Genomic DNA, 20,810 nt, shown 5'->3' on the forward strand with positions numbered 1-20,810 from the left:
TTCCAGTCCACGTCTTCACGTAAATAGAGCATACGAAAGCGCCAATTGCTCTGGAGTTGCATCAGGTTGCCTTCTGCAAACACACACACACCCACAGCCATCCAAGCCGTGGCGAGTGGTCTGTTTGCCCCCGCAGTGCACCACGTACGTACGTACAGACACCTTGGCGCCACCACGTGGCGGGGCGGGCCACCGTTAAATGGATCTCGACCGTATATAAAGAGGAGCTTTTGCTGCACGCAGGCGCGGGGGCAATTATTCGCTCACCAAGCGCGCGCACTGCATCCGAGGTTCGGTCATTTTTCTTGTCCTCCAGAGTATGCGTGCACGATGGCCCGGCCGTCTTTTTTGCGCCGAGAAGTTCATTATACTTTCCACTCGGTCGAGTGCCTGAAGCTTATATTGTAGCCGCAGGCTACGTTTACTATCCACGATCTCGAGAAAGTATACGCAAACATGCTCCAGTAATGTGTATATGCGTGAGTTTTGCGTACGTGAATTGTGTCTGTACGTTTGTGCGTGTTTGTACATGAGTCCCTGCCTACGCGTGTGTCCCTATGTCTGCCTCTCTGTAGATATACGTGTTTGTATTCGCGTATGCACTGTGTGTCTGTAAGTGACTATAGCTGCTTGTGCACGTGAGTGAGTACACCTGTATTTCTGCATTTTTGTATGCCATTGTTTATGCGTAGTTCTACGAAAATTCCTTCCCGGTGTGTGTGTGTGTGTGTGTGTGTGTGTGTGTGTGTGTGTGTGTGTGTGTGTGTGTGTGTGTGTGTGTGTGTGTGTGTGTGTGTGTGTGTGTGTGTGTGTGTGTGTGTGTGTGTGTGTGTGTGTGTGTGTGTGTGTGTGTGTGTGTGTGTGTGTGTGTGTGTGAATCCCCGTCCTCGTGTGCGTTTCTGTGTTCCTGGCCGCACGTCTGTATCTGCGTGCCAGAGTGTTTGTATACGCGTTTGTTTCGTATCTTCAGACACGTGACCTAAACACGTAACGTTGCAGCAGTTCCCTTGCAAGAACTCACGATCGCGGGACGAAACGCCAACGTGCCAAATGTGCAGTCCTGCTGAAATTGTAGCGAACCTAAGTGCATATATACGCATAGCGTGTTCCGGGGGGCGGTCACGTACGCTTCCCTTCTTCAAGAGCATACACGCGATACATACAGCATGCGAATAGTGTGTTCATAGAAAGGCCAGCGCGTGCTTATACATCGAGCGAGCGAGGGAGAGACCATATTAATGGATCCCAGCCGTTCGAGACAAGGCAAAAGGGATTAAGGTTCGAATTACGGGGTATATAAAAGCATATTAAGGCATTTATAAAATTAAGGAGGCCCACCTGCTGCTTTCGTGTGGGAAGAGCTAGGTGAAACGGGCTTCGTGGTTGCGTGTGTTATACAGGCACGCATAACTGCGTCTCCTATGGGAGCGTATACAGTGAACAACACCACCACGCGGTATCAGAGTCACTCAAAATTCATCTCACGGCGTCGGCAGCCGGGCGCTTAAACGTACAACGCGATGCGAAGCTAAGGAGAAGAAGGAGACGAGGAAGAGTGTGAAACCCGAAACCAAGTGTGCTCATTATCCTGTCCTTCTGAGCGGCCGTATACACAGTGTTTGTCTTGTGTTGGCTTCGCTACACGCACATGCTTCCGTGCCGGGAGTGAAGATTCTATAAGCACGGATTCCTTTAAAGAAAGGGCACACTTTTCAAAGCTTTCATGACGCGCGAACGTTTCTCTTTCTTTCTTTCTTTCTTTCTTCTTTCTTTCTTTCTTTCTTTCTTTCTTTCTTTCTTTCTTTCTACATTACTACTCTTGGTTTCATTCCCACAGAAGCCCGAGTGTACAGCCGTCCAAGCGCGGTGCAATTGCAACGATGCGGCCTCTTCCTCTTACTAGATTTTTCTGTCTCCCGCACGCGAGCGCTCTTGCATGCCGTATGCGCTATACGTGATGGCATTCAACATATAGGAGTTGTTCAGCGTGCAGAGATACCTTTCTCTCGTGCAAGGAGCCGTCCTGACGAAGGCGTAGATGCGGGTTCGGTGCCTCGCGGCATCGCACTGCGCCGAAGCACTTCGTCGCCTCCATCTTCAGAGACGGCCAAGAACCCTAGATAATTGTAGTCGCTAATTTACTGCGGAGTAATGTTTGAGCTACGCAGCATTGGCGAAACCCAAGAGGTCTTCTTTTCGAGGACTTATTTCTGCTGTAGTAATCATGGAATATCCTTTCTTGTCTCTAATATTTTTGTTTTTATTTTATAGACTTTCCCTCAAGGTATAATATTTCGTCTGTATATATATATGTATGTGTGCCATGAGACCGGTGTTGCGTATGAAGTGAAGCAGTTTCTTTTGGAATGTGTTAACGTGTATCCAGCGGTCATAGCTGGTCGTGTCGCTGTGACCCTTGGCATACTGAAAATTGGCAGCGCAAACAAACGGGACACAGAAGAGGAACACAAACAGGCGCAAACAGGCGCATTAAAAAGAATATCGATAGTTGTGTCAGCTCACCTTCTATATCGCTTTTAGATTGTGAAATCTCGTTTATGGACGACACCTGATTATGGTGGTTCCTTCCCTCATGTATTTCCCTTTCCCTTCATGTTTTTTCTGGTATATATTATCTTCTGTGAATAAATCCAAGTTTCAGTCTGCGCCTGTTTGTGTTCCTCTTCTGTGTCCCGTTTGTTTGCGCTGCCAATTTTCAGTATGAACCTATACCAACTTGCCCGCCTTTCAACACTTCTGCGACCCTTGGCATGTCTACATAAAATGGTATGCATCTGCTATAGCATTACTGGAAAACCGGAGATTTTATTCAGGGCTAGCTACGTCTGTATAGTTGTAAAACGACTCCACCCGGCCCTGGCGTATCGCGTGAAAGCGAACACCTTAAACAGAGTTTGCAATGCTACAATAGACGATTTGTTATTGCCAAGGAGTCGGGCAGTGGAATCAAGGATAGGATGAACAGCAGGAAATATATGAACACATAATCAGGTGATTGAGTTTGACGTGATACGCTCAGGCTCGAAGTCACCCACTCTTAGCAACCGTGCTCGAGATATATATACCGCGAACTATAACTACGTAGCTTATCCAACAGTTTCTTTCCTTCGTGAGTTTTACGGTACGTAACGCAGAGTAAAAAGCCCACTAATTCACGTTCGTTCATCAGTTCTACTCTAACCCTTCGCCGCACTGAGAAGGATGGAAAGAAATACGTGAGGTATAGAAGCGGATTCTCAAAGCGTACGGGCCATTTCATGTTCACGCTTCCACGCCTACGTCTGTGCGCAGTTCTAATAGTTGCGTGCAGCATTGTAGAAGCCCAAGGGATATCCACACACGCCTTTGATTCTTGAGCTACAGAAGCTAAAGGTTCGTACACCGTGGAAGCTGTTCGCGTCGGACGGTGGTATTTGTATCGGACAAGAAACGAGACATGCTGTCCAAAAAACAAAATTGTCTACAGAACGCTGCAGGGTGTCATGACCTAGGCATAACCAGATTTTTAAAAATCTTTTTATATGACTAAGCCCAGGCGAAGCAGTATGCAGTGGCCCGTTGTGTCGCTTTTCTTTCTAACGCGATAGCGTTAAAGAGCTCGTATCGCAGAAATTCCGCCGTCGGCACCGTTGGTTGTGAGCGAAAAATCATCATCTTGTCCGTGACCGAAAAATCGAAAAATCTGCAAATAAAATGAATAATAAAAATGTTGGGCCCGAGTGAGAATCGAACCCAGGCCATCTGCGTGGCAAGCAGGTGTTCTACCACACAGCCACGCCTCTGCTTGGAGCTGCACTGAAACTAACTTTCATGCTTCGCAAAAATACGCGTCCTGTATACAGGTGTCACAGTACGAGATGTAATATCGCAGTAATATTGCGTGGTACAAGCGTACATTGCCATCGGGCGTCACACCATGTCAATATCCTAACGACTTGGTGGTTTAAAGACTGCCACCCATTACAAAAGGCACACACGTTACTGCGCGTATTCCCTTAAGGCCACGCAGTGGGTGCATCGCAACTTCGAAACAGTTTCTTGTTTAACATGAGGCACACACCTTAGTGCACGCATTCTGTTAAACACTCGAAGTGTTCGAAGTGCGCACTAGGGGCAGGATATCGCCATCGTGTTCAACTCTTAAAGGCGAAGCTTAAGCGGCCCCCAATTTTTTGTCGTCTCACAGTGCAAATGCGACGAAGCTTCGATATGTAGTGTTGAGTGCAATTAGCAGCGGAACATAAGCATGCATACGCAGTGAGCTCAATCGTCCCTATATGCGCTCGGACATATACCTGGGCATGCACGCGCAGGTTTGTAAGCAAATCGGGGAGCGTTCCCATATTGCGGTCAGCCGAACGTTTAACCTGATGATTCGCGAAGAAAATAGACGTCTACAAAACACAATACAGGCCTAACAATAAAAAAAGGAAAACAATAAAGACAAAAAGCCAAACAAAAGCAACTGCAGTCGCCCTGACCCAACAGCCCATAACAATGATAAAGGCACTGCAAGGCCTCGTCTGTGACGGCGAAAAGTGCAATTTGCATCCTAAATCTGCGTCTCGATAGCTGCTTCGTGTCTCCCGCTATACGTTATTTAATGTGTATGTACACAGATGGCGCCCCTGCGTGGCACTTACATAAACACATGGCGAACAACGCGCGAATGTTCTGCATGCAGTCATCGCTATATACATCGTCACCGCACATCATTTGCTTCTCCAGCTTCTGTGTATACGCAATACATGCAGAAGCCATCTCCCTATCACCTACATAACGACCTCCTCCCCGCACTTTAAGACATTACGATGCCGAGCGCCAAATAGCTGTGTGTTTGTATGATTTTCACCATGCACGACTCGACAACGGAGCATAATGGTATACATATGGACGCAAGACATGCGCGACTACTGCTGGAGGGCCTGCATGGCGTGCTCTCATAAACGAGGAAGGTGCTGCCGTCTGGTGGCACCTGCGTTCGAATGTGTGGCGTCGATGCGCCAGGACCCGTCATTTGCAGTGGACTCCCCCCACCCCTTTTGCTTTATATCTTTCTTTCTTTCTTATACGTCGTTGACGCCAGAAACCCTGATTGCCACCCCTTCCCCCACGACACCCCGCTAGCTACAGCAGACGATATATATATATATATATATATATATATATATATATATATATATATATATATATATAACTTGTGTGTGTCGTCTGCTGTTCTTCGGCATCCATTCTTTCCGTTGTGCATCTATCTCTAAGTGCCCGCAACAATGCCCATGCGCGCGCAGTTGTTCCCTATGCATACAGTGCGTAGCGCGGATCGTCTAATCGCGGTTTGCGGCCATTGAGCCTCGTGACTTTCTTCCTTTTTCTTATTTATTTCTCGCTGAAATATAACAACGATACGCATATTAATTTCCTCGCCGTGCATGTTTGCATGTACTGCATTTCCTTTCTTTTTCTCTCTATCTCTTTCATTTACACGCCGCGAATGCTGTAAATTCAGAAAGTACACCTCCGTCCGTGTTCCGCGCATTCTTTGAACATTGCCTCCTGGTATATGCCTCACAAGCAGCTCCGCAGCACACTTTCTCAGTAAACCGCCACATGGCTCCGTGGTGTATAATGGCGAAATTCGGGTTTTTGTTTAGTTGACCCGTCTTGTTGCTGTCGAAACTTCTTCATTTTGTATTTCGCGTTTGCTGCATCCTATAGACGCATCGACTCTCGTGCTAGCAGGTATACACAAAGAGAAACCAATTGAACAAACCAGCAAGCGTTAGGCGCAAACATAAAAATAAGTAGTTACATATAGATCGATGTAAACTGTGTTTCGGTGTCGTCTCCACGCAATTACAGAGCATCTGATCAAAGAATTAGACTTTGCAAGCTGAGAGTCTGGTAAAGGTAACCTATAAACGTCTGCAGATATCTCCATGGTTGAAAAAATTACCGTCGATGCTTTTCACAACCACCTCTTCAATGCCTGCATATTGCACTGACGTCATTGAAAGCGCCATGTTGGAGTAATAACATGGAAGGGAGTGGTGGGGCTAAGTTTTTGATGTGACGTTAATGTTATCAGCACACCGCATGCAGCTCCTTTCGTTATTGATGCACAGAGGCCAAGAACTTTCCAGCGGCGTCGTTATCACATTGAAGCAGATTAATCGGCACGTGATTATGCTGCCTTGACGTCGCCAAGAACGCCATGTTGGAGTACCAGTACGTTAAGTGTCTGCGTGTCACGAGCAAAGTGAATGTCAGTTGGCGGCGATCGGCACTATATAGGATCACGAGTGTGTCGACGAAAGAAAGAAAGAAAGAAAGAAAGAAAGAAAGAAAGAAAGAAAGAAAGAAAGAAAGAAAGAAAGAAAGAAAGAAAGAAAGAAAGAAAGAAAGAAAGAAAGAAAGAAAGAAAGAAAGAAAGAAAGAAAGAAAGAAAGAAAGAAAGAAAGAAAGAAAGAAAGAAAGAAAGAAAGAAAGAAAGAAAGAATAATTGGCTGTTAAATATAGATTGCTGCTGAATTCCTGGTTTTCGCATTATACGTTATCTTATAGCCTATGGGTTATCTATCCTCATGATAATTCTTCCCAAGTGGCGTTGTACGTCAAATTAAACACTCGCCGCACACACGCACGCACAGCGTCCGCTTCGGTGGTACAGTGGTTATGGTGCTCGGCTGCTGTCCCGAAGGTCGCGGGCTCCATCCCGGCAGCGGCGCTCGCATTTCGATGGAGGCGAAATGATAGAGGCCCGTGTACTGTGCGATGCCAGTGCACGTTAAAGAGCACCAGATGGTCGAAATTTCCAGAGGCCTCCACTAAGGCGTGCCTCATAATCATACCGTGGTTTTGGCACGCAAAACCCCGGATATTACTATCACACACACACACACACACACACACACACACACACACACACACCACACACACACACACACACACACACACACACGCACGCGCGCGCGCGCGCGCGCGCACACACACACACAATAGATAGCTAAGATTTTGAATCAGCCTTTGCCTTGTGCTTATTATATGGTCATATCAGTTGGAAGTGTACAACTTAAGCGTATTCGTTCGGTAACAAATGAAAAGAATTAGCAATCATGATGCCACAATGCTGAACACTGTGCGAAATGCGATATCACTTTACAAAAATGGTGAAATAGCACAATGTATTGCAGAAACGGTGGAATATGCCTCCGCGCAGGGTCACAACGTTGTATTCCAATGGATACCCAGTCACACTGGAATAAAGGGAAATGAAGAGGCTGACAGCCTCGCGAAGAAAGCATTGAACGAAGGACGGGATTGCGCAATCCCTGTGTCTGGGGCGGATATTCGACATTTTATAACGCAAGGAGCTAACCATTGTTCGATGGAGAAGTGGTTTGATAGCCCTAAATCAAAGGAATCAGTACTTTATGAAGTTGATCCACACAGAAAATTTTTCATAGCGACAGATCTCCCACGACACTTAGAGACTTTAATCCACAGACTTCGATTGGAAGTAGCCTACACAAACAGCTTCCTGCACAAGATACATCGATCCAACTCCCCGGAATGCCATTGTGGTCAAGCAGAAGAAAATGTTCGCCATATTCTTTTGGAGTGCGTTAAATACGTGAATGAAAGAGAAAAATTAAAGAAGAAATTAGCAAGTTTGGACAGACGGCCCCTCACATTAAAGAAATTACTTGGACCATGGCCTGAGATGCATCTTCAGAAAAAGGCGAACATCTTCCTGAGAGATTTTTTAGTGGAGACCGGACTGGATAAGCGCCTGTGATAAACAGCCAGGGATTGATTTATATGAAATGTGTTAGTGCATATACTGTTAGTATAAAAGGAAGGTGTGCGGGTGAACAGTTTATGACAGTGTGAACTGCTGCAAGCAAACTGTGTATTGGTATGATTTTTTTTTCGGATTGTTCATGTTTAGGTACCGTTCAGTATTATTCTTTTTTTTTTCTTCGCTGCATAACTTCGTGATATGGAGTAGCCGAGGCAATATGGACCTCAACCTCTCCACAGCAAAACAGTTAGAACAGAACAGAACAGAACACTGTGCAACCTATGACTGAGAGCAGGTCTTGTATATGTTCATACGCAACTCTCTTTAAACGTACAGGCACGGGGAAAACGTTTCGCTTGCGCCATCCACGTACGGGACAGGATTAATTATTTCTCTGCAATAAAAAAAGTGTGTTTAACACGATCGACCGTGTATACTATAGAAAGACCACGGTTAATTTTAAGTAGGCGTGAGTGTGCGCTATTGACTTTTGAAATGGCTTCGCTTCTCCGTTCAAGCTGTCTCTGCGCCACACTGACGGATGCTCCCGCACACACACGCGCGCACGTACAGCGAAATACCAATTCTGCAGCAGCCGGCGGAAGGTGACGGGAAGCTCAAAACCCATGATGGATCAGTGTTCGGTGAGCGTGTACCTGCAGACTGCTGCGTGCCCACCACGCAAGCAAGCAGGCTGCGAGGCTTTACAGCTGACGGGCGTCCATCTCTATCTCGCAGCCTGTCGCTGGGCGCACGCACGATGGCGCGGCTCGCGCGCGCTCACACCGATAGATAGAAGAGGTTTCTTCGAAGACGACTCTATGCACTGCGATCGGTGATCGTGATCTGTCAGGGGAGCGTGTGTTGGCGCAGCCGGCCCAGGATCGAGACTGTATGTATAGACGTGCGCTGCGCAGCAGTTCTAAACGAACAAATCTCACGAACACTTAACACACACCACGCCGTTCACATTCCACCACCTCTACCGGCTCTTCCTCTTCTTCCTCCTTCTCTTACTGTCAGGGTATATACACGCAGGGTTGCAAAGCGTTACAGAAGCACGCGCAAACGAACACGCTTCATTCTGTGCTCGCATATACAACGGGCACGAGTGTACACCGTGTGACTACTATACATATAGTATACGTCTTCGCCTCGGCACGGCGTTTCCTCGTTTCAGAACGTCACAGACCACAGAAAAGAAGGAAACAGAGACGTCTCCATATGTTGATATCCATCCTGCATATATATATATATATATATATATATATATATATATATATATATATATATATATATATACACACACTTCGTCCACGATCGTCACGTGAGCAGCTGAGCTCGTACGTACCGTGTGGATAAGCATATGTGCGCAATATATTCGACACTATAGTGTACGCGTTCACGAAGAAGGTAGGAAGACGAAGAATACAGTAAGAAATGGAGATGAGGGAGCGAGAGGTCGACGGTAGGGGGCGCAACGAGGACCAATTTTCCACGCCATCTCATGCACGTGCTCTGGAGCGAGTTGCGCCAAAAGGATTGTGCTTTATATACGACGGTGCATTTACGCACGCATGAGCGCTACAAGTGCACCATAGTTAACGGCAAACCTTTATGTATACGGTGCTTCTGTATTACTATTCTTTCTCTTATACCTTCAGCCATAAGGGGCACTAACTATAAGGAAATGATCGAGTAGCATAACGTCGACACTATATAGGGCGTAAAGTATTAAATACCGTTCTTGAAATGAAGCTTTTCAAGAATAAGATTGGCGTTAGCTATACAAGCTCGCATGCTATACATAGGAGTGTGTGCGTGCGTGCGTGCGTGTGTGTGTGTGTGTGTGTGTGTGTGTGTGTGTGTGTGTGTGTGTGTGTGTGTGTGTGTGTGTGTGTGTGTGTGTGTGTGTGTGTGTGTGTGTGTGTGTGTGTGTGTGTGTGTGTGTGTGTGTGTGTGTGTGTGTGTGTGTGTGTGAGCGCCCACTATTATTATTATTACTGCTAGTTGTTTTAGAGGCCCTGGACTTTGGGAATACGTTGCACGTAGGAAAAGACGTCGCACCAAGCGACTTGGACATAGCCCACGAATATGAGAATGTATATATACAATTATTCATGGCGTGAGCATGTTGGCACAAGTGAAGATTAACATATTCGTAACATACACGTAAAGGGCGCATCAGGCCGCCGAAAGATGTACGAGCTAGCCAAAACAAGCCATAAGAAACTATAGAGGACAATTGTAACGCACTGAAAAGGCGCGATTGGTGCTTATAAAAACCGTAGGGATTGTCACTTGTATTCAATGTTGATTTGAGAATCGGTTTTTTACGACTACAAGTCACGTTCGCTTCATAATTCATTATGCTCAAATGCTGCTTTATCGCACAGAGCATGAAAAAAAACAGAACACATACGAAATAAGCAAGCGCTTATACATAGCTTATCAGAAATAGTGGACTACGGTTGCCAGTCGAAGCTTTCTATACCTTTCAGACATTCCACCAGTACTGAGTCATTCGGTGCGCAACTTTAATCAAACCTCATCAGACAAGGGGTACGGCGCTTCTTGTTAACACACACACACACACACACACACACACACACACACACACACACACACACACACACACACACACACACACACACACACACACACACACACACACACACACACACAAACGCGCGCGCACACGCACTTGGTGTAAGGGTGCATGGAGAGAAAAGATTGCTCGCCTTACTACCGCCTTTGAACATCTTGGGGAAATACGGTGCAAATTAAAAGTAAACAAAAATCTTCCTAATGCACGACGCGTGCAAGACTTTGTGCTGAGTTAACATATTTGCATTGTGCACTTATAACATGGCTTAGAAGTTCTTAAAGGGGAGTGCCGACTGCAGTGCGTGAGCTATATAAGCGGAAACTCTTTTGCGCACGATATGCCGTGCAATGCAAACAGTGCATCAGGGCCTCACAGAAGTGAACCTGCAGTTTCAGCCTCAAAATACTGAAGACAGGTAAAGCATTTATTTCTTCTCGTTTGCTTATACATACGCTCTTGCATTTCGCACTGAGTGCCTGAGCTTAACGTTCGTTATTGCTGTTCGCACACTTCAAGCCTATCGACGCACTTAAGTGCAGGACCCACACTCAACAAAAATACTCTTAATATGCCAAAGAATCGACCGCAGCCCTTGGCAACCAGAACATACGAACGAAAACCACATACTGCGAATTTCGCGGTTTCTATACTTTGCTGCCTGCTTGTGTCGTGATACATAATTCACTGATCAGTAAGGAATTGATGATGTCATTTATAAATGCCCTTAGGGTACACACGACGTCATTGCAATTGTCGATAACGTTGTCATTTTGATTACAGTTACATGGTGATGGTGATGACGTTGCTAGCGACGAGTGGTTACAGCTTGACAGAGCTGATCAACAACTGCTCCACCTCAGCGTCTCTTTCCACATAGTTTACGTGTGGAATTGCGTCACTTAAGCAAATATCTTGCAGATAAGTTAGCGGAATGCGAAACGCTTCCTTGCGAGCCGTCCGCGCACCTTCCGGAAAACACGGTCTGTTCAGTGCACTCGTGGGCAAACCCCCATTTTTTTTATGCTGTACATCAGTTTTTTTCCTTTAAGGGCAAAAGCGTTTGCTGGACCAGATGCAGTGGTCTAAAAGCCCATTCGCTTCATTGAACTCAGTGGACAATGGAGAATTGTCAATGTGTATGCATACTAACACATATGCGTGTGTTGTCTTTGACTTTCGTTATGATTTACGAAAGGTAAAGGGCGTTTTAATTGATTCCCATAGCGCATACAATCGAGATATAAAGAAGGATGCCTTTTGTGAGCAGGTATATCAAATGTTCCCCGAACATTTTCTTAGCAACAAAACTTTGTACCAGGCATACACTATAGTCAGCGAATCTGCAAAGGGTTCTATTTTATTTAACTTTTTGCGAGCAAGTTTTATAGGCAAATATTCCATTGAACTCCAAAGACATACTAAATGTACCTTATATATGCTGTTGCTGAATGCAAATGTGCGGCCGTACTGGTAATATGGATGGTTATCACTTCACGGAATCATATCTTTTGTAAGAAACAGCTGACTATATATATGCGACTGAATGTGAATCATGTAAAGTAAGTCAAAATACAGAAATTATTGATTGTACCAGCCCATCGAGAGAGCGATGTTGTTTCCTTATCGCGATATTTTGAGCACAGATACATCGAGTAATGAGCGCGACAGCACTTTTTTTGCAGACCAATAAATTTTGGAATTCTCCGGCGTCTATAACGAGCGTCGTTTCCATTTTTGCTTTTCGTTTTTTTTTTCTTTTTTGATCATTAGTTCGTAAATCACAGTTCAGTGACGGTCTCCTGTATCTCTATGGATCGAAAGCAAGCAAAGAGCTAAGCTCATTGAAAGTAAATGTAGAAAGTCTATAGAAGTTGTTAGTGGAATTATTAGTTCTTTACAATAAAGGCTCGCGCTTCTGTTTACATGAGTCGATAGGTGAAGCATACAGCTCGATTAATCAGTTCATTTTCTTTCATTCATTGCGGTCCCTTGACGTAAGTTCAGACTTTTTTTTTTTTGATTATATCTGTAAACATTAGTTAGACGGAAATACTAAGGTCCGCAGCTTCACGTGTGATCCATAGAAACCGTTCAGACGTCACTTAAAAGAGAGAGAAAGAAAAAAAGGGCACAAGATACGTATGAAGTTTCTCGGAATAGCTTTCTTCTTTTTTCTCATTGAAACGAAGTTTCGACCGATATTATCAAAACTAATTTGTCCACTTCTCAAACAAGGCGCGGATTTTTATTTCGCCAGTATAAAACAAAATAGGCAAAGGAAATTTGGTTTAGCTTAATATTACTCTGGCGATTAACCAAAGTGCCACTGCACCCGTACTCAAATGACATCCCACAACATAAAAAGAAACTGCGATCGATGTACGAAATTGAAACTCCGAATATTATTTCTTTTATCATTGCAGAGGTGGCCGAATTCAGAGCTACAGACGGCGGTAGCTGCATCGCATATAATTATTTTTCTGCCAGTGTTTTGCTTCATTTGCAGACACAAGAAGAAATAACCATGACGACAATACACTGGGGATTTAACCGCCTGTAGTTGCGTTACCCAGCTGCTTACATACTGCACAGGCATTCTATAGCCGCTCCCCATATATCGGACGATATGCTGCAGACTTCCTGCAGTGATTTTATACACTGCAGCATTGCACGCACGTAGGTGCACTTATAAAGACACAATCAAACAAGAAAGCTATGGATAGATATACACATAAACGCACCTACATATAGTGTATGCGCGCGCACGTGCATGAGAGGACGCAGTTCGTGCGGCCAGCAGTCGTTCACACGAGCGTCATTTGGCGCGCGGCGAAGCGCGTCCGAAACACAAGACTTGCATTAGCGACTCGCTCCACAAAAGCCCCTGCGATCCACACCTTCAACGAGTGCCCCTTCCCCTCCCCCTACCCCCAATTTCCCCCTATATCCAAGCTTCACTCCCAGCTTCATGCCTTCACACGCACTATCGCAAGTACCCCCCACTTCACCCCTCCACCCACGATGCTTTTTGCAGATAAGAAGAAATGAGTGCCGTTCCTAATTGCCTCAGACGGGCCGAGACCCCGAAAAGTGCGCTTTTCGACACAGCGGAGAAGTCGTGGCGCAAGAAGCTAATACACACTTAATCAGGTCCCGCTTAAACTGCTAGATATATCCAGGAAACCGGACATTTTTTGTCTGGTTTCCTGAATATAGCCAGCATTTAACCAGAACCTGATTAAGAGCGTATACTACGCAGCGCCTGCGTTTGTCGACGCTGAAGTTATCCTCCTTAGAGGGCATTTATATAGATATCGCGGCTCGGTTAGTCCGTTTTTTTATGACCTGCCGGGATTTTACGAAAGTCGAAGACAAAGTAGTTTAATCGCGAAAGCAAGACGCTGAAAGCAGCATTTCCGCGTACGCAGGGAAACTCGCACACATATGCGTTCTGCCCGTTTCATCGTGCGTGTTGCAGTAAACGGTTTTTCAGAGCTTATATATATACGCACCTCTTACAAAGGATGTTATAAAAATTACACCGTGTTTAAGTCGACTTGCTGCTGCTGCCTACAAAAAATCGCGCGTGACGGAGAAATAAAAATCTGCGTGACATTCAGGTGCATTATTTTTTGGTGCACCTGGATGTCGCGCGCACGTGTGTGTACCTTGGTAACGACCGGGTATAATACCCCCAGGAATAATAATCCACGCAATCGAATCCATAGTAATGTCGAAATGGATTAAAGTTAGTGCGCAATAAAATGTACCATTAGCGTAAATTCAATTGAGAACAATTCCCAAACAACAACACAATGCACTCCTTCTTTCTTTCTTTCTTTCTTTCTTTCTTGGTTCACTCGTCTTTGTATTTCAGACTCCAAACGTGCGCATTAGTTGGATCACTTCATTTTTAAAAATCGACTATATAGAAAGACCGGCTGCACGTGGCAAATATATGTAGATTCGCGTAACAGATCTTCTGATTACCCATTTCAATTTGTGCTACACAGTGTGCATCGGGCTGTTCTGCTCATTTACATTTATATGCGGGAGACACCGAAAGCTTCGCGTGAGTTTGCATGATCCCGCTGCTACATAATTAGAAGACAACGAGATTTGGCTTCCGGTATACGAATCAGCATTATTGTTAGTAAGTACTCCGGAAATAGTACGGAAGCGGGGTTCTGACTTTCGCTCGGCCAAGCTTTCTGTGCGCCCAGCACACTGCGTCAGTTTATATACGGTATAGCTCATGCATGCGCCGAAACCAAGCCGCATGTGTATAGCTCGAAGTCACAAGAGTTTCTTAAGTGAGTTTCTAAAAGTTAGTATACTGTAAGTTAGTGTTGGTGAAGTATAAGACACTGTGAGATAGCTATACGTTCTATAGTATGCGCATACTTTCTTCGATAATCAGCTGTGGTTTTGTTGTATGAGATAAAGCAACTTATGTACCGTAGTGTTGCAATTTGGAGGATGAAGTCCGCATATATGGATGTTCATCTTGAATGTATACAGAATACGTATACCTGAAATTCGAGACGAGGAACAGTGCGAAATAACACTGAACCTGGGCCGCAAAATCGAAAAAGCTTAAAGCGGCACTTGCATATATATATATATATATATATATATATATATATATATATATATATATATATATATATATCACCTATTTCGTTCAACTTGTATGCATTCTACGAATTTATTCTAATTCGCACGATATCTTCGAAACGCGTGTCGATAATAAAAAGAGCAATTGTCGAAACAAGATCACACATACGGATTCAACGATATCCCTTATTTTTATCTTGTCGTCTAGTGCGCACGCATTGATACACGCCACAAGATATGACGACCTTATTACGGGATTATTGGACAGCACTGTGTGCAGGAGTGTTGGTGTTGCATGAGTGTTGGTGTATGAATGATAATGCGGTATTTAAAAAAAAAGGACGAAAAACGCAGCAACTACCGCAAATGCTCCTGACAACCACTTCACAAAAATAACGATTACAGCGTACGTGCGTGCGCGTTCGTAACGTCAATTCACACGTGCGCATGCGTTCCGAATTGCGTTAAAGCGAATTAAACTCTTCATAAGCTAAAAACGCTTACGCTAAAAGTTAAGTTTGATTTGCCCAAATTAAAATAACGCAATTCAGACATGATAAGCATGCAGTCAATGTATACTATGCGCGTATTCGTGTACCAGTTCAATGTGACGCATTTCGGCTGTTAATAATGAGGACATAAAACGAACTCAGAGATCCAGGTGCGATTCCAAACGTCTCGAAGCCTTCCTCAATACGGCCGCGTGCTAGCATACATTCGAATCTTGGCCTGTATGTACTCACGAAGCGTAGTCCTTACGCGTGATAATTAAGATCGTAAGAATAATACAAGTCTATAACTACAACAAATAGCGACAATGAGTATATTATAGTAATGCATGGCAGCCGACGAACCAGCCATGTACTTTATATGCAAAAGGAGCGGCCTACAATTGAACGCTCGCTGACAACAGTGCGCCCGCGGCCATGCTAATTGATAGAATGAACCGATGTATACGTCAAGCTTTTCTGGACAAACTGAACTATACGTAAAGTGTTGTGACGTGTATATACAGCGCTAACTATAAAGAGATTATGAGAAGTTATAATAAGTGGCGGCATCTGATTAGCTGTTGTAGATTGTATCTGTGTATAGACATATATCGGGTTAAAAGTGTACATACACTTTAACCACATATACACTATACGCGCTTTGAGATATGAATTATAAAGCGCGGTTACGATGTACCATAACTTTCACGCAGCGGTTTTCTTTTACATACGATTCACAGCTGGCGATGGTTGCGCGGGAAGCGTGCAAAGACATAATACGACATTTAAATGATTGCAGTCTTATTCGTAACCGATTGTCTCTAGATCTAAAGATTTTTACCATAACAGTATAAGATGTATACCATTTATATGCGCACAATCGAATCATTGCAAGAAACGTAAATAAACTATCTTGCGCTCTAAACTGGAGCGAGCGATCGTGCCGGCAGCGGTCTGTCTAATCTCCGGCATTGCATTGACAAACAGACGCCCTCTCTACGCACTTATAAAAATACCGGTGACATACTATTGCTTATTGTGATTGTGTGTCACTATAAATGTATGCAATCTAACAATTTGAAGACCGTATAAAACATACGTCTCGATTGTGACTTGAAAGTTCCCTAATCGAAAGGTAGGGAGAAAAAAACGTTGGCACATGCGCCATGCCTTGTGGAGCATAAATGTTGCGAAGCGCTCGTCAAGTATTTATCGGAGTAAAGCAGTACGCCGCCTTTGTGCCATAACAGTGACGTACAAAGGGCGTGCCAGTATCGATATATAAAAATGCTTCCCAGCGCTATCGTATAATCCAAGCATGAGCGTTGGGCACCGTCGACGATATACAAATTGAAGTTCGCGAAATACGCCGCGGCACCGTACCAAAGGGGCCCAGTGTGTCATCGTACATGCATTAAATAGAAAACAAGCAAACACTTTGCGTTCGACTGAACCGCGCAAATTGAATGGAGGCTACGCCTCATAACACACAAGCATGGAGTCGGAGCACCGAGTCCAACGACATAGCAGACAGTCTAATTTTTGTTTCTACAGCGGGTATAAACACTAGAAGGGCGGAGAAAGAGAAGGCTTATCCTTTAAACCTCCACCGGTGATTCACCGGTGGTTGGCAGCGAACGCTGAAGCGAAGTGCGAAATAGTGCTGCCGCAGCTGTCAAAACACGCCTACTTCAACCTCTCAAACATATCAAGCACGCTTTTAAAAATTGTTTCTCCCATCTCGCGATTAGTAGTATAATGTTCCAAAACTGGCAGGCCCTCTGGCCGTGTACAGAACTACACATTTCGAGCGGTACTGCATTCGCGTATTCGACTATAGAACTCTTCCCCGCGCAAACAGTGCCGTCCTAATGAATTGCTTTCTCGAATCGCTTGAATGCGTACGCGTATAGACACACCGCATCGAGTTTTCGTATTCTCATCGAGGAACAGCTTTTGTTCATTCGCTAATCTTATCTATCGCGCAAAAAAGATAAGCGGCGCTAGCAGCTCCACTGCTATAAGCGACAACAGGGACTCTCTGTGCCCAGATCGACGCTCACTTCTCATAATGTCAATCCGCGAACTGCAAAAGCTATGTGTTCTACAGAAAAGAATTGGTAGCAGGCGTGAGTGAGCGCCATATATGGCGTACAACCATACAGCCAGGGGGTGCACGTTCAAGTCCTCCCCTTTCGCCCCTCCCCCTTACCCCGAAGAATGCTTTATCCACCACATAGGATAACTGGCATAAAAGGACGCATGACAACACCCGTCCCACCGCCACCACTGCCTGTCTAGGAAGCGCCCCCTTCGAACGAAACCGCCCCCGAACTCCCGCCGTAAAATATTGCTGGCTGTGTCACTGGCTATGTATTCAGCTGCGTAGCAGTTGTAGCGAAAGCGAGAAACCGAGAGCCTCGCCGATCAGGCCGCTCGACCACTCACCGGCCTGACTTTGTGATGATCATCTCAGTGCCGAGTTCGTGGAACCGTCCCCACAGGTCCTTTCCCTCGAGGTTCACCTTGGGGTCGTCCTGGACGCCGTCGTCTTCGGGCTCGAAGCCCGGCGGCGCCCGCAAGTGGCGCGCCGCCAGCAGTTCCTCGGGCGTGAGCTGCGCCTGCGGGCCCAGCGGCGGCACGGGTGGCCCCACGAGCTTGGGGCCGGCACCCGGGAACAGCTGAGGTGGCGCGGCACCGAACACCGGCGGCAGCCCGAGGGGCAGATAGGGCGGTTGCTGGCTCAGTATCGAGTGCATGGAGAAGTCCGACGGGCTCCGCGCCGGCGGGCTCGAACTGGCCGTGGCGCCGGGCAACAGGAACGGCGTGAAGGCCATGCACTGCCCGGGCTGTAGCTCGGGCTCCACCCGCATCGGGGAAGGGAGTCGCGCACCACCGCTCTTACTACTACTCTCCGGAGAACACGTCAAATGCACACGATGCCGGCCGCGACGACCGCAGTCGCCGCACGCTCACGTACGCGGCGTCGTCAGAAGCATCGGCGCCGGCTGCTGCGACGGCAGCGGCGGTGGCGTGGGGCCGGCAGCAGCGCCATCGCCTGCCTCCTCTCGGCCGGAGGAGGGAGAGAGGGGTGTGAGGGTGAACTGGTGGCACCCGGGGCAGCACCAAGCACGGGGCGCCAGACCTTTCGCGAGCCGACGACGCCGGAGGAGAAAAGAATCACTGATCGCCCGCCGGGATCGTCGACCGACCCGCGTCGCTTGGACAGTGCCCGCAGACTGGCCCGAGTGCTGCCAGCGGGCTGTTGCCGCGACGGCGGTGGTGGTGGGGATCGCGAGCTGAGCCGTCGTTGCAGCGTGCAAGGAGAGAGGATTCGCGCAGCAGGCGGCGCGACCTGGGGAAGGCGAGGAGGGGCGGCGAGAATGGTGAGAATATCGCGCCCCTGGCTGCCTGGCTGGCGGTGCCATGGCAAGGAGGGTGCCGGTGGGGGGTGCCGGGAGGGGCCGCGCCTCGGTGCGCGCGCCTAATGAGATGCGCGCTGGCGGCCAATGGGAGCGCGCTTGGCGCCGCGCCTCGGCGCCGCCAGCTGGCGCCACCTTCCGGCGCCTCCGCGGGAGGCGCGAGAGTCGGCGCCGCCGGTCGGCGCCGTCGAAGCCGTGCCTGTGCTTCCGTGGTGTGGCCGACGGGCCTCTTCGCTCTTCTCCCTCCGCCTCGCGCTTCCTCAGAAAAAGGGGGGCGGTTGCTGCTTGCCGTCCGCCAGCAGCGGTGCTTTCCCCGTCGGATGACGAGCTCTCTATCTGCGTCGTGTCGGGCAGCGCGTGCGTGCGTTTGTTCGCAGTGGACGTCGAGGGAGAAGATGAAGTGACCGCGCACTTCGCGTACTCTTCCCATGCAGACGGACCGACGGACCACTTGACACTGCAATAGTCGGGCTCGTTTTGAAGGCATTAGTCAGCGGGCGTGGACGCCAGGACCCCTCAGAAGAATGCGACGCGGCCGTTGGTGACAGAGAACCCCTGCTAGGGGGAAGTCGCCTTCCCCTGCGGTGCTTTTGTCGGGAAACCCCTAGCTCTAATTGTTCGAAAATCGTCGCCAATTGTCCAGCCCTCTTCCGCTTCCGGGGGAATTCTCGGAATCGGGGAAGTCGTGCGGGAACTCCTTTAAGCGGCTTCTTTTTTCTGCATACTTATTTCGACACAAATACTTCTGCATATTTACTTCCGTGGCACCGAATGTAGAGGGAACCAGGAACACATATAGACGCACCGCGTGTGGTCACCGCTAATGGACCGAGCAACGCCGATGCATGAGCTCGCTTGAACAGGAGTGTTTAGCAAGAAGCCGTGCGTCTCCCTTTCTTCGCAGAGTCCGAGCGAAATATCCCTACACGACTCATGCTCTGTCGGCACTGTTCCTTTTTGACGTCTGTCAAAGTATGTACCCTACCAAGGAAGCTAACTACGGGCGTTTGACGGCTGTATACTGCTTAGACGGCGCTCGCTTATAAACTTCCCTGTGTATTCGCACCGCCAATTATTGCACATTCCTCTGAGAACATCGTTAACCCTTCGTCACGTGCACAGAATAATAGTACTTTATCCTTTGCAGGTGAATCTTCTACGAAAGAAGTTTAGTGCACGTGCTCGTTCTGCATACCGGCAAAGCAGGCACGGAGGCAAGGGGGGGAGGGGGGCAGGGTGTCCCGGCCCCCCCTCACCCCGAAGTTCGTCCAGCCTTCTATATTCCCGGGCAACATTTTTTTTCTTTTTGCCATGGAGGCTTTCTTCGATCAATTAGTCCTCGCCCCCCCCCCCCCCCCCCCCACCCTTTCGAAAAGAAATCCTGGCTACGTGCCTGCGGCAAAGTGTTTTCGCTTTAGCACCTGTCTTTGGGATACGCCGCATAAAAAAGGAGAAAACCTGGACCGAAAGACATCGCAGAAAAATTTATATGTGCATGGAAGCCAACAAAATATTCTTAAGCCTACAGGTCACAAGAATCCCGCCGACATGCTTTCAATGTGAAGCACCAATGACCATCCCACTTTTGAGCAGTAGTATCAGTGGTGTAGCCCCAGACGGTGTGTGTGTGTGGGGGGGGGGGGGGGGCGTAATGTTGCGATTGCCTCCCCCACCCCACTCGAAATTTTATCATTTTGTATGTGTATGTGTGTAATACACTGCACGTTGCCTCCCCCCTCCCCTGCCCCCCCTTAGAAAAAATTTTCTGGCTACGCCCCTGACACCAGCATGTATGCATGAAACTTGTAATAGTAGATTTGCGATTGCCCACGTCATTTCGCACGTGTATT

General features: G+C 47.1%; 2 protein-coding genes across 3 annotated transcripts in view; both read right to left on the reverse strand.

The window, feature by feature from the left end:
* The window catches only part of LOC119390266 (T-box transcription factor TBX2), a 68,991-nt gene extending 50,135 nt beyond the window's left edge, over positions 1-18,856 (reverse strand). Inside the window, exon 1 of one of the 2 annotated variants that reach the window (XM_037657842.2) lies at positions 17,987-18,856. In XM_037657842.2, coding sequence (XP_037513770.1) covers positions 17,987-18,411 — 425 coding nt within the window. In that variant the 5' untranslated portion in view covers positions 18,412-18,856. The remainder of the gene's footprint in view (positions 1-17,986) is intronic. The other variant, XM_037657844.2, reaches the window with a different exon arrangement.
* Positions 18,528-20,810, reverse strand: part of LOC119391308 (uncharacterized) — a 66,904-nt gene continuing 64,621 nt past the window's right edge. Inside the window, exon 2 of the mRNA XM_049415237.1 lies at positions 18,528-18,893. Within this exon, the coding sequence (XP_049271194.1) occupies positions 18,528-18,893 (366 nt within the window). The remainder of the gene's footprint in view (positions 18,894-20,810) is intronic.

This window comes from Rhipicephalus sanguineus, chromosome 4, assembly GCF_013339695.2.
Source record: "Rhipicephalus sanguineus isolate Rsan-2018 chromosome 4, BIME_Rsan_1.4, whole genome shotgun sequence".
Lineage (NCBI taxonomy): Eukaryota > Metazoa > Arthropoda > Arachnida > Ixodida > Ixodidae > Rhipicephalus > Rhipicephalus sanguineus.